Source organism: Bos indicus, chromosome 20 (genome assembly GCF_029378745.1).
Source record: "Bos indicus isolate NIAB-ARS_2022 breed Sahiwal x Tharparkar chromosome 20, NIAB-ARS_B.indTharparkar_mat_pri_1.0, whole genome shotgun sequence".
In the NCBI taxonomy this organism is placed as follows: Eukaryota; Metazoa; Chordata; class Mammalia; order Artiodactyla; family Bovidae; genus Bos; species Bos indicus.
The window spans coordinates 37,890,092-37,903,517 of NC_091779.1; the positions used below are offsets into that span (position 1 = coordinate 37,890,092).

At 37.7% G+C, this 13,426-nt stretch overlaps 1 protein-coding gene across 5 annotated transcripts in view; it reads left to right on the forward strand.

The window, feature by feature from the left end:
• Window positions 1-13,426, forward strand: part of RANBP3L (RAN binding protein 3 like) — a 54,968-nt gene that overhangs the window by 31,007 nt on the left and 10,535 nt on the right. For 4 of the 5 annotated variants that reach the window (XM_019983165.2, XM_070774755.1, XM_070774756.1 and 1 more), the window contains 6 exons: window positions 3,414-3,485; window positions 4,241-4,380; window positions 8,649-8,752; window positions 9,837-9,921; window positions 12,665-12,767; window positions 13,122-13,252. In XM_019983165.2, coding sequence (XP_019838724.2) covers window positions 3,414-3,485; window positions 4,241-4,380; window positions 8,649-8,752; window positions 9,837-9,921; window positions 12,665-12,767; window positions 13,122-13,252 — 635 coding nt within the window. The remainder of the gene's footprint in view (window positions 1-3,413; window positions 3,486-4,240; window positions 4,381-8,648; window positions 8,753-9,836; window positions 9,922-12,664; window positions 12,768-13,121; window positions 13,253-13,426) is intronic. The other variant, XM_070774757.1, reaches the window with a different exon arrangement.

Genomic DNA, 13,426 nt, shown 5'->3' on the forward strand with positions numbered 1-13,426 from the left:
GCCTTCATTGGGATTTTTCAGGGAAGAATGCTGGAGTGGGTTGCCATTTCCTTCTCCAGGGGATCTTTCTGACCCAAGGATTAAATTTGTGTCTCCTGAGTCTCCTGCACTGATAGGTGGATTCTTTACTAGTGAGCCACCTGGGAAGCAATAAAGATCATAAAAACCATGTAACAGAACTTTGAATTAGAGAAGCAATTGTACCCCAACATATATAATGTTATAACACTTCACAAAAGCAATTCTTATTCTTTTTTCATCTCCATTAATCCAGTTCTCAAAGGCTGCTATCTTTGCAATTTGCCACCAAGAGGTGATCTCTTTGAGATTTGTAGTACAGGCATAGCTTGTTTTATTGAGCTTCACAGATATTACATTTTTTACAAATTGAAAGTTTGTGGCAACCACACCTCAAGCAAGTCTATGGGCTTCATTTTCTAAAAGCATTTGCTAACTTTGTGTCTCTGTGTCACATTTTGGTAATTCTTGCAATATTTCAAAATTTTCAGTATTATTATACTTTTTATGGTGATCTGTGATCAGTGATCTTAGATGTTACTATTATAATAGTAATTTGGGGGGGCACTTTAAACTACTCTCATGTAGGATGGCAAATTTAATAAATGTGTGTGTTCTGACTGCTCTACCAGCTAGTCCCTTCCCCCATCTCTCTCACTGTCTTCAGGACTCCCTATTCTATGAGATAAAACAATACTGAAATTAGGCTAATCAATAGCCTTACAGTGGCCTCTAAGTATTCAAGTGAAAGAAAGAGTTGCATGTCTCTCACTTTAAATCAAAACTTAGAAATGATTAAGTTTAGTGAAGAAAGAATGTCTAAAGCCAAGATAGGTCAAAAGCTAGGGCTCCTGCACCAAATGGTTAGCAAACATGTAAATGCCAAGGAAAACTCCCCAAAGGACATTGAAAATGCTACTCCACTGAACACATGAATGATAAGAAGGTGAAACAGACTTATTGCTGATATGAAGGAAGATCTAGTGGTCTGGATAGAAGATCAAACCAGGCACAATATTTCCTCAAGCCAAAGCCTAATCCAGAGCAAGGCCTTGACTCTTTTCAAGGCTGAGAGACGTGAGGAAGCTGCAGAAGAAAAGTCTGAAGCTAGCAGAGGCTGGTTCATGCGGTTTAAAGAAAGAAGCTGTCTCTATGACATCATAGTACAAGGAGAAGCAGCAAGTAGACGCTGTGGCAAGTTATCCAGATGATCTAGCTAAGATCACTAAAGAAGGTGGCTAAGCTAAACCACAGATTTTCAACGTAGATGGAACAACCTTATACTGAAAGAAGATGCCATCTAGCACTTTCATAACTAGAAAGGAGAAGTCAATGCTTGACTTCAAAGTTTCAAAGGATACGCTCACTCTCTTGTTAGGGACTAATGCAGCTGGAGACGTTGAATAGAAGCCAGTGCTTATTTACCATTCTGAAAATTTAGGGCCACTAAGAATTATGATAAATCTACTCTGTGTGCTCTATAAAGGGAACTACGAAGCCTGGATGTTAGCACATCTGTTTACAACATGATTTGATGAGTACTTTAACCCCACCGTTGCAAGCCACTGCTCAGAAAAAGATTTCTTTCAAAATATTACTGTTCATTGACAATGTATCTGGTCACCCAAGAGTTCTGATGGAGATGTACAGTGAGATTAATGCTGTTTTCATGCCGGCTAACACAACATTTGACCTTCCCAGGTAGCTCAGTGGTCAGTAAAGAATCTGCCTGCCAATACAGGAGACATAGGAGATACAGGTTCAGTCCCTGGATTGGGAAGATCTCCTGGAGGAGGAAATGGCAACCCACCCCAGTATTCTTGCCTGGGAAATCCCACGGACAGAGAAACCTGGCAAGCTACAGTCCATGGGGTCCCTAAGAGTGGATATGTCTGACCAACTGAGCATAGACAGAGACAGAACACAACATTTATTCTGCAGCCCTTGGATCAAGGATTCATTTTGACTTTCAAGTCTAATTATTTAATGAGTACATTTTGTAAGCTTTTAGCTGCCATAGAGAGTGATTCCTCTGATGGACCTGGACAAAGGCACTTGAAAACCTGGAAAGGATTCACCATTCTCGACACCACTAAGAACATTTACGATTCATGGAAAGAGGTCAAAATATCAACATTAACAGGAATTTAAAAGAAGTTGATTACAGTCCTTACAGATGAGTTTGAGGTGTTCAGGACTTTAGCGAAGGAAGTAACTGCAGATGTGGTGGAAATAGAAAGAGGACTAGAATTAGAAGCGGAGCCTGAATATGTGACTGAATTGCTGCTATCTCAGGATGAAACCTGACAGATGAGGAGTTGCTTCTTATGGACGAGTAAAGAAAGTTGTTACCTGAGACAGAATCTACTGGTGAAGGTGATGTAAAGACTGTTGAAATGACACAAGGGCTTTAGAATGTTACATAAACGTAATATTCATAAGGCAGGAGGGCTTGAGAGGATTGACTCTAATTTTGAAAGAAGTTCTGTGAGTAAAATGTTATCAACCAGCACTGCATGCTACAGTGAAATCATTCATGAAAGGAAAAGTCAATTGATGATGAAAACTTTATTGTTATTTTAAGAAGCTGCCACAGCCACCCCAGCCTTCAGCAATCACCACCTAGATCAATCAGCAGCCATTGACATCAAAGCAAGACTCTCCACCAGCAGAAACATTATGACTTGCTGAAGGCTCAGATGACGTTTAGCATTTTCAGTGATAAGGCATTTTTAAATGTAGGTATATTGTTTTTCATAGCAATAAAGTATTTTAAATTAAATTACATATATCGCTATTGCACACTTAATAGACTATGGTATAGTGTAAATGTAACTTTTATATGTGCTGGGAAACCAATGAAGTGAGTGTCTGACTCAATTTACTGACAGTCACTTTATCACAGTGGTCTGGAACGCAATTAGCAACATCTCTTTGGTATGCCTATAATTCTATTCTTGCAGCCAAGACCACAGTCTTAACCCATCAGTTCACGTTGATAACCTAGCACAATGGTCATCTTTACTTTTCTCTTCAGGTATCATTAAAGAGTGGGGAAGGGACAGAATTTATTAACAGTTTTGTAACATTCTATAAGAAATATATATTAATGCACATAGATGGTTCACTATCAATTTAGATTTTATTATCTGTAGAATTTCTCTCAATACTCGATTTCATGATTCTGAAGAAAACTATTTCATTAGTGATCTAATTTTCACTTATTTTCTGAGAGTAAAAAAACCGTAGCAAAACTCATTTTGCTTTTACACTTTTTAGTAGAATCAGCGCTTGCATGATTAGTGCCAACAGCGACATCTACTGGTGAGTTCAGTACAATACTGTGAAAACAGTAGAAACTGACATGTTTAAAATTTTCTAAATATTTTTTACAGTGAAGAAAAACAATGTTTTTATGACATCAAACTCTGTGCAAAGGAATGCCGATCTGAACAGTGCAGAACAATGTATGTAGCTTCCTTTATTACGTGAAACTTGAAGAAATTTTATGTTTTACCATCCATGTCTTACTGTGTATGTGCGTGCATGGTGGTAGGGTTGAGTGACAAAACATGAAGGAATGTATTTAGTAAGCAAAGTCCCATGATCAAATTGAAAGTGAACGTACAAGTTGCTCTGTCGTGTCTGACTCTGCAACCCTATGGACTGTGGCCCATGGAATGTTCCAGGCCAGAATACTGGAGTGGGTAGCCTTTCCCTTCTCCAGGGGATCTTCCCAACCCAGGGATTGAACCAGGTCTATTGGGTAAAAGCTAGGCAGCAAGACAGTAGTAGGCAACTCACTGGCTATTTTGACTTTGATTAGTTGACATTATGGAGAAGGAAATGGCAACCCACTACAGTATTCTTGCCTAGAGAATCCCATGGACAGAAGAGCCTGGTGGTCTGCTGTCCATAGGGTCACACAGAGTCAGACACAACTCAAGCGACTTAGCATGCATGCGTGCATTGGAGAAGGAAATGGCAACCCACTCCAGTATTCTTGCCTGGAGAATCCCAGGGACAGAGGAGCCTGATGGTCTGCCGTGTATGGGGTTGCAAGAGTCGGACATGACTGAAGCGACTTAGCAGCAACAGCGGCAGTTGACATTAACCCTTCATTTAATTATGACTTTAGAAAGTAAGCATTAAATTAGTAAGAAATTGAGAGGAAAATTATTTTACTAAAGATATATTGACCCTTTAATTCTGTTCTTTTAAGGTCCTGTGAAACATTCTGAGCTTGTTCTAAGACCTGCTATTTTGCAGCCACCTCAAGCTCAAGGGTATATAAAAGTGAGAAAATCATTTGGACACCATGTGTTGGAATCCTGTAAGGTTAAAGAAAAAAACAAAAGTAAGGTAAGAAAACCTCCTATGGTAGGACTGATCTCAATTTCCCATCCTTCTTTTGATAAATTGTTGTGGGTCCCCACATCCAGAATTTGGGGCTACCTGATGCTGAAGCAGCTAACAGGCTGAGAAAAAAGCTAGACAAGATAGCCAAGAGCCCTCAGTGACTGTACTAAATTGGAGGGCTGTTCCCAGGAGCAAGTCTTGTGGTCTCTGAGGTGGCAGGGCCAGAAGTCAGAAATCAGAAAAAGGAAAAGAATTTTTTTTTTTTGTATCCTCAACTGGTAGACATGCTGGTGTGGCCTTGCCAGTTTAGATCACAGCATGGATCCACTCCAGCCCATCTTCATGGATATCAAAAGCAAGGAACTTTCTCCACAGTGTAACCGAGAGGGATTGGGAAGCTCCTGAGACAGAAACCAATTTCTCTTCCATCTGAATCACTCCTCGTGGGCCTTTCCAAGGAGACACTCATTTTACTAACACCATACAGATAAGGGTATGGGGATATTCTGTTGCTATAGTTCTGTGTCTTCCAGAAGTAGATACTTGAGAGGAAGGGGATGCCAGATAGATAGGTTGGAATTTGAATTATTCCACCAGTCAGTTGTTTCCAGCTAAACTATTGAGGGCTGATCAAGTTTGGTTTTGTTTTCCTGGACTGAACATGAGAACAGTGTTCTCATTTTAAGCTGAAGTGTTAAAATACCAATCATTTAGTCAAGTCATTGAAAAAAATCAGATCAGTACTAATTCTACCTCTACCACTATCTACTGTGTTTACATTCTTAGACAAAGCTCCCAACCTTCTGTTTTTCATCTGTGAAGTGAGGGAGTTGAATCTGGTCAGCATTTGCCAACATTTTTATATTTCCAGTTCTTTTTATTTGTAAGCTATGATTTCATGAGACTCATTGTGAATTTTAAAAATCATTTCACCTATGGACACCTTATCTTAAGGTGATTATTATACTTAAATGAAAATATTTAATAATATACTGATTTGACATTTTAAAATATTTTAATTTAAAATCACATATATAAAATCCTTGACAAAGGAGGCAAGAATATATAATGGAGAAAAGATAATCTCTTTAACAAGTGGTGCTGGGAAAACTGGTCAACCACTTGTAAAAGAATGAAACTAGAACACTTTCTAACATCATACACAAAAATAAACTCAAAATGGATTAAAGATCTAAACGTAAGGCCAGAAACTATAAAACTCCTAGCGGAAAACATAGGCAAAACACTCTCCAACATAAATCACAGCAGGATCCTCTATGACCCACTTCCCAGAGTAATGGAAATAAAAGCAAAAATAAACAAATGGGACCTAATTAAACTTAAAACCTTTTGCACAAGGAAGGAAACTATAAGCAAAGTGAAAAGACAGCCTTCAGGATGGGGGGAAATAATAGCAAATGAAGCAACTGACAAAGAATTAATCTCAAAAATATACAAGTAACTCCTGCAGCTCAATTCCAGAAAAATAAATGACCCAATCAAAAAATGGGCCAAAGAACTAAACAGACAGTTCTTCAAAGAAGACATACAGATGGCTAACAAACACATGAAAAGATGCTCAACATCACTCATTATCAGAGAAATGCAAATCAAAACCATAATGAGGTACCATTTCACGCCAGTCAGAATGGCTGCTATCCAAAAGTCTACAAGCAATAAAAGCTGGAGAGGGTGTGGAGAAAAGGGAACCCTCTTACAATGTTGGTGGGAATGCACACTAGTACAGCCACCATGGAGAACAGTGTGGAGATTCCTTAAAAAACTGGAAATAGAACTGCCATATGACCCAGCAATCCCACTGCTAGGCATATGCACCAAGGAAACCAGAATTGAAAGAGACGCGTGTACCCCAATGTTCATCGCAGCACTGTTTATAATAGCCAGGACATGGAAGCAACCTAGATGTTCATCAGCAGACGAATGGATAAGAAAGCTGTGGTACATATACACAATGGAGTATTACTCAGCCATTAAAAAGAATACATTTGAATCAGTTCTAATGAGGTAGATGAAACTGGAGCCTATTATACAGAGTGAAGTAAGCCAGAAAGAAAAACACCAATACAGTATACTAATGCATATATATGGAATTTAGAAAGATGATAACAATAACCCTGTATGCGAGACAGCAAAAGAGACAGAGATATATAGAACAGTCTTTTGGACCCTGTGGGAGAGGGAGAGGGTGGGATGGTTTGGGAGAATGGCATTGAAACATGTATAATATCATATGTGAAACAGATCGCCAGTCCAGGTTTGATGCATGAAACAGGGTGCTCAGGGCTGGTGCACAGGGATGACCCAGAGGGATGGGATGGGGAGGAAGGTGGGAGGGGGGTTCAGGATGGGAACACATGTAAACCCATGGCTGACTCACGTCAATGTACGGCAAAAACCACTACAATATTATAAAGTATTTAGCCTCCAATTAAAATAAATAAATTAATAAAAAATAAAAAATCATTTAATCATTTATGTTATATATGTGATTTTAAATTAAAATATTTAAAAATGTCAAATCAGTATATTATTAAATATTTTCATTTAAGTATAATAATCACCATATTATATAAATTATTTACCTATTTTAAAAGTGATGCATGTTGTTTAATTTGTTTTAAAGTGTATAAGAAAAACTATGATGTGTTGACTAATTTCTGAAATGTTATATTGAATTTGATTTTGGAATAGCATGTTCTATAAATTACAGATGAAAATTTTTACTTACACATTATATCAAAAGCTGATTAATATTTATTCCTTGGCATGATTTTTTAAGATCTTGCATTCCATGGTTTTAAAATAAAATTTATTAATATATTTCTTGTATTTTCTTCCTCAATAATAAAACATAAGAGAAATTACTAGACTATCATTTGCAAAAATTTATTTTCAAATAACTTATTTAGGGCATGAATAGAATTTATTCCTAATTGGTGAAAAGTCTAATTGGATATGCCCATCATTGAATTTTCTCTGTTTAATAATGATTTTTGAAGATCTAAAGGTAAGCTATGTATAAGACACTATGTCAGAATTCTGACACAATAATATAATGTATAGATACAGTGAAAATGATCTTCAGGTAAAGTTTATAGAATCCTTATTTTTATGTTCCTTTTAAATTTGTACATCAAAATTAGAGCAATTTTCTTTCATTCTGTCATTAATCAGTGGTTACTTGTTGTAGATAACAAATTCCTAATAAACTATTCCAAGCAACCTAAAGAGTTTAAAACTACCATTTTGGTTGACAGATAAATCATCTGAGTGACTGAGTCATAAGCATGTACTTTGCTCGTTGCTAACCGATGACACATACTCTCTTGACACACATTTCTCAGCTCTCAAATTCTGTTATATATGGAAAACTACTCAAAATTATTTTTGATTGATATAAAATTAAAGTGGAAACAACCCTATTTAAAGACTAGGCGTCCTTGCAACATCTTTGAAAATTCCTGGTGGAGGAAGGGATATGTCCACAATCATTGAGGACACCACATCAGATAACTGGGTTCCTTCCACTTCTAAAACTGCACACTCCTTCATTTACACATTAATGCAGATAAGGTGCATATGTATATACACAGCAGATGGAATGACTGATTAGATCACAAAAGTTTCTAGAGGAAGAGAAGGAATTTCCCCTCACATTGGGTGGCAATAATGGTGAAGCTCTTAGGGGTTTCCATGGGCTAAATAGTCCTGAAACACATATTTACTAGTCTAGAAATGAGATTTAAGTCCGCTGCCTAAAAAGGTAAAAGTAACAAAAGAAGGTGGGATTTCTGAATGCTAGTGCACAATCCTTGGTTTTAGGCAGACCGATGTTTGAATGTCAGCCCTCTTCTGATTGCCCAGTTCTGACCATTATTTAAGCTTATTAGGTCAGTCTGCTCACCTGAAGTGTGGATAATAGAAGTACAAAGTGTAGAGAGTTGTTTTGAGGAGTATATGAGATAGTGTATAGAATATGTTTAGGACTGTACTTGAACATAGTAAGGTTTCTATTCATTTAACTATAGCTAAGGCTTTCCTGGTGGCTCAGAGGTTAAAGCATCTGCCTGCAGTGCAGGAGAGCTGGGTTCAATCCCTGGGATGGGAAGATCCCCTGGAGAAGAAAATGGCAACCCACTCCAGGATTCTTGCCTACAGAATTTAACTATAGCTAGTGTTTCCTTGTCTAATGCTCTTATATATAGTAAGGCAGTTTAAATGAACTTTTTGATGGACTTTTTTTCTTTCAGATTTATGAGGGGAACTCCTATTTGCTAAGTGAAAACTTACCAAATGCCAGAATTTCAATCCAGCTGTCTACTAATCAGAATGCTTTAGGTACTACATCACTACGGTACGTTAACGACGAGAAAACGGAAATGTTCTTTCATTTTCTTTCGTCAATAAAATTATTTACGGAAAATAATTTTCTGACATTGTACAGACAAATTGCTAAGATTTCTGCTTGAGAGGAGATTTTATAAAATACAAGTTTAAAATGCTTTTAAAAATGTCTCTAATATTTGTATATTATCATCCTGGTATTGGATTGTCCCTACTGTTTCATTGACTTGGGTAAGAATGTTTAAATTAGGTAGAGCTAAACTTTTTATTTAATTAGGCATTAAATATCTGGCTACTCAATTAGCCTTTCCTCCTCTTCCCTGGTATTCTCTCTTTCCCTCTTTTAAATTATTTCTGGCATTATAATGTATTAACATAAATCGGACAGACAACAAAGAAAGCAGTAGAAATATGCAAAGTGAAAGTGAATATTTATTAGCATTGCCAGTGATGGGGGCATGTTTGATCTGAGAGAGGAATGCAACTAGCTGTGGACATACTGGTCTCATGACCGGAGCCCATACAGGTACCTCAGCACTTACCTACTGTGCATGCTGTGGGTGCAGTAGGGATCCTGAAGCATGTCTGCCAACAGAGGGCTGCATGTCTTTGAGTTTGTCGCTATGCAAAACACTTTAAACATTCAAGTTTCTGGAAGGTAAAAATTAAACTAAACCACTGCACACTCAAGTGTAACGAGAAAAGAGATTGGCTTTGCTGTTGCCCTTAGACCTTGCATGGCTAAAAGCACTGGCCAGTTGGGGAAAAGGAGAGTGGAGACTGGAGACCAGAGAGTCAGCGCTGAAAAAGCACAAAGATAATGACTGGGCAGCTCCCCGGCTGATCACACAGCCTCTCTGCATTGGTCTTGGCCAGTGTTGTAACAGCTGTCAGATATTTTGACTTTCATCATCAGAAGTACCTATTTCATCTTTTTCTTCATTTCTCATTAACTTCAGATAAACAAAAGTTAGCAGATGTTTTTATGCTTTACATAAATCTATTAAATCATCTGATCATTTCACTAAGGTTTAATATGGCTATATCCATTGCTACTACATTTAAAATAGCAAATGCTTATTTCTTTTCCATAGATGTCAACCAAGTGAAGATAAATATTCTATGAAAAGCTGCAGTTCTGATTTCGTTTTTGGAGAAAACATGGTAGAAAGAGTTTTGGTAAGATTTTGGCAAATGTTTCTATTACTATATAAAGAGCTGTCACTTCTAAAGGCAAATTAATTAAAACAATGTTAAACTGGAGCATACTTTTTAACTACTGAGTTCAAAGGCACATTTTCCTATCTTTAACTGGAGAGATTCTCCTGGGAAGCAAGTTCTAGTTGTTAGAATAATAGACAAGAGCCCACAGAGGAAGGGAATTGTCTAATTATAACATTATTACTGATGAGAAATATTAAATACTTCTTTGATTTGCATTAAATCAAAGGAAACCAAGGAAATCCTAGAATTATATGCAATGGTTAAGTAAGCTCAATTGGTCATGATATTTTAATATAGTTTTTCAATAGCATTTTCATAACAAGATGGATTTAAAATGATTTGCATTTTTTCTCATTAATCACAAACTTCCCCTGTCAAGTTTTTACACTGACAGATTTTTTTCTTGCTAGCTATAGGAGGGAATCATAGTATTTTACTTGCTTATGGGAATATACTTGCCAAGTGGAACCTGACTATTATTACCATCTTCCTTAAGCATCCTCCTACATGGGGCATCCCATGTGGTAAAGAATCCACCTACCAATGCAGGAGACATGAGTTTGATCCCTGGGACAGGAAGATCCCCTGGAGGAGGAAATGGCAACCTACTCCAGTATTCTTGCCTGGAAATTTCCAAGGATAGAGGAGCCTGGCAGGCTCCAGTACATGGGGTCAGCAGAGTCTGACAGCAGAGTCAGACACGACTGAGCGACTAAACAACAATCCTTCTGTGTGAGGCAGTTGCTGCTTTGTCCTCCGCAGGGTGTGTTTCTAAAACAGAGCAAGATGTAGAGTGGAGAATTATATAGTCAAATGGAAGCTGTGGAGCAAGTATGCCCACGGTTTTATTTGGCTCAACACATCTTAATACTCTTTGCACTTTCATCCAGACCAGAATCTTAGCTGAGATAAGACAAGGATGCTATCTTGTCTTAGGGCTTTAGCTACATGAAGAATCCCATGGAAGATGCACAGATTTTAAAACCTGTGCTATGACTCAGAATAACAAAAGGACCAACTCCTGAGGTCTGTTTATTCCAAGATTTTAATCAAACCAGTCACTTTTAAGATCTCGCTTATTCTACACCTGCCTCAGGCTCAACGCCAATTCCAAGAGAAGCATCACAGTTCTTCAGCTTAGCAGTGCCTTTCTGTCACTCCCAAGATGAAGGTCGGCTCCAGCAATCCTAGAGCTGTTGACCCACATCTTTGGATTTGAACCAGAATGGACCAACTTCCAAAGTGAAGTTGCAGGCAGTATGTTTAAGCACATTTATTCTAGATTAGTCATAGCTTCTGTAAGATGTCACAGTCACAAATACAATACTCTTCAAACCTCATGGGATCAACTTTAACATTTGACTCACTTAACACATGGTTAACACACCATCTGTGTTTTTATGGTACATAAAGCATTGGCACTGGTCTCAAGTTTGGTGGCATATTACAATCATCTGGTGAGCCTTCAGAGGACTTTTTATGCCTGGTCATCTCCCCAAACCGATTAGATCAGGATCTCTGTGGGTGAGGTCAGATGTCAAGTGATTTGAACGTACAGACAGGATTGAAAACCATCCGGTTACACAAAGCTAAAGAAGACCTTGTCCTCTAGAGTTGTCTACAGTCTAGAACGGAGAGAGAGAGATACCAGTACAAATGAACGACGATGGGGATTATAGATTTGGCGTGAGGAGGTAGGTACCTGTGTGCATTTCCTATGAGCACTTCAAGGCTGGCTTACAAAGGAACCTGAGCTTCCTGTCTTCTTAAGTGGATAACATTCTAGGATGGCAGGAGCTATAAGAGATCACCTGTGTTTGTCCTTTAGTTAATCCTGTAATCCTGTGGCCCTATGATTTGAAGGCCATGATGCCTCCTGATTTGTTTGCTGGTTATGTGCTTTTAGAGTGAGTCATTAGACTTTATGTGCTTTAGTTTCTGTTTTCTTAAAATGGAAATAATTATACCCATCTCTACCAATTTTAACAGATTATCCTGAGGCCCAGTTAAATAAAATGAAAGAATCTTGATTCATAAGGGAAAAGATATAAAACTAAGCTCTGAAGTATCCTTCAATTCTCCCTGTTCTGCAGGGAGCTATACAAGCACTGTGTGGGAGGTTGTAAATATCCTGGCAATTACTTGGTCTTTTTTTTCATACAGGTGTCGATTACAGCACATGTGCAAAAGCCCCAGGTGTGCAGCCTTAAAAGCCATTGCTGTGTCAGAGGAAAAGTTAGGATTCATTCTGTAATAATGATCTGATGAGATAGCTAGTGGGTTCTTTGGACAACTTTTTAATTTTTTACATTAAAAGGATAGAAAGAATGGACTATTGGGAATACTGAAATAATTTGAAAAAGTGACATCAGTTGCACTTCCTTCAAGGCATTAGGTTGTTGTAGTGGTAGCTTGGAACAGCTGCTACCTCCCTGTGGGTCTCTGAAAGGTTTCCCATTGTCCCTGGAACTAGATGCCACCTGAAGTAGGCTGGTGGTGACTAGATTGTTTCCTTAGATCAGAACCAAGGTTTTCTAACAATGGGGAGGAGTTCCCATTCAGCACAAGAGGATCCCAAAACAAAAACAGAGCTGTTGGGTTTGTTTGCCACATTGAGACAGAAGAACAAAAGTATCTCTTGGGTTACTGCAAATATATGGAGATAAAATTAAGCAAGACATCTTTTTCTTCCACCTAGGGTACTCAAAAACTCACTCAGCCTCAACTCGAAAGTGATTTATACATCAAGGAAAAACCATTCAAATTCACTCTAAAAATTCCTGTCAACTCTCCAAACTCAAGTAAGAATTATTTCATTTGTAAAACATCTGATTCAACTAGTATATTTCCTGTTTTTCCATGTCATTTGTTTAATATCTGTAAAATACAAAAGCCAAAATCCATTGTTTAAAATCTTTAGTGAAGATTAAAGCATATAAATTTGGTTACATGATATAAAAGCCTGCATAATTTTTGGACTTCATGATATGGGGGATCATTGAAGAGATATGCCTAAACACGAGCAGTTTGATTTTTTGAAACAGTCATTGTTATAAAAAGCTAAGGAGACGTGCATGTTAACAGGGGCAAAAAAGAACTTTCACAGTGGATAAAATGGGGCATTTTACATGTTCTTTCCCCCTATTTTCTCTTAGGAACAGACACTATTGAAAATATATCCCTAATTGAATCAGCTGCTGCTTTCTCTTTTAAACCATCACCAAAATGTTTGCTGGAGAAAATTGATATTATAACAGGGGAGGAGGCAGAACACAATGTGTTAGAGGTCTGTATATTGTGTATTGCTCTTTCTGGAATAAAGTTACGCTCAACAGAGACAACTTTAAAGATAAAGGCAGAAGTATAGTTTTCATAAAGACCTGGCTGTTAAAATTAAAATGTTTGAGGCTTTCAAATATTAAACCAACATTTTGTTGTATTCTTACATTTGTGTGTGTAA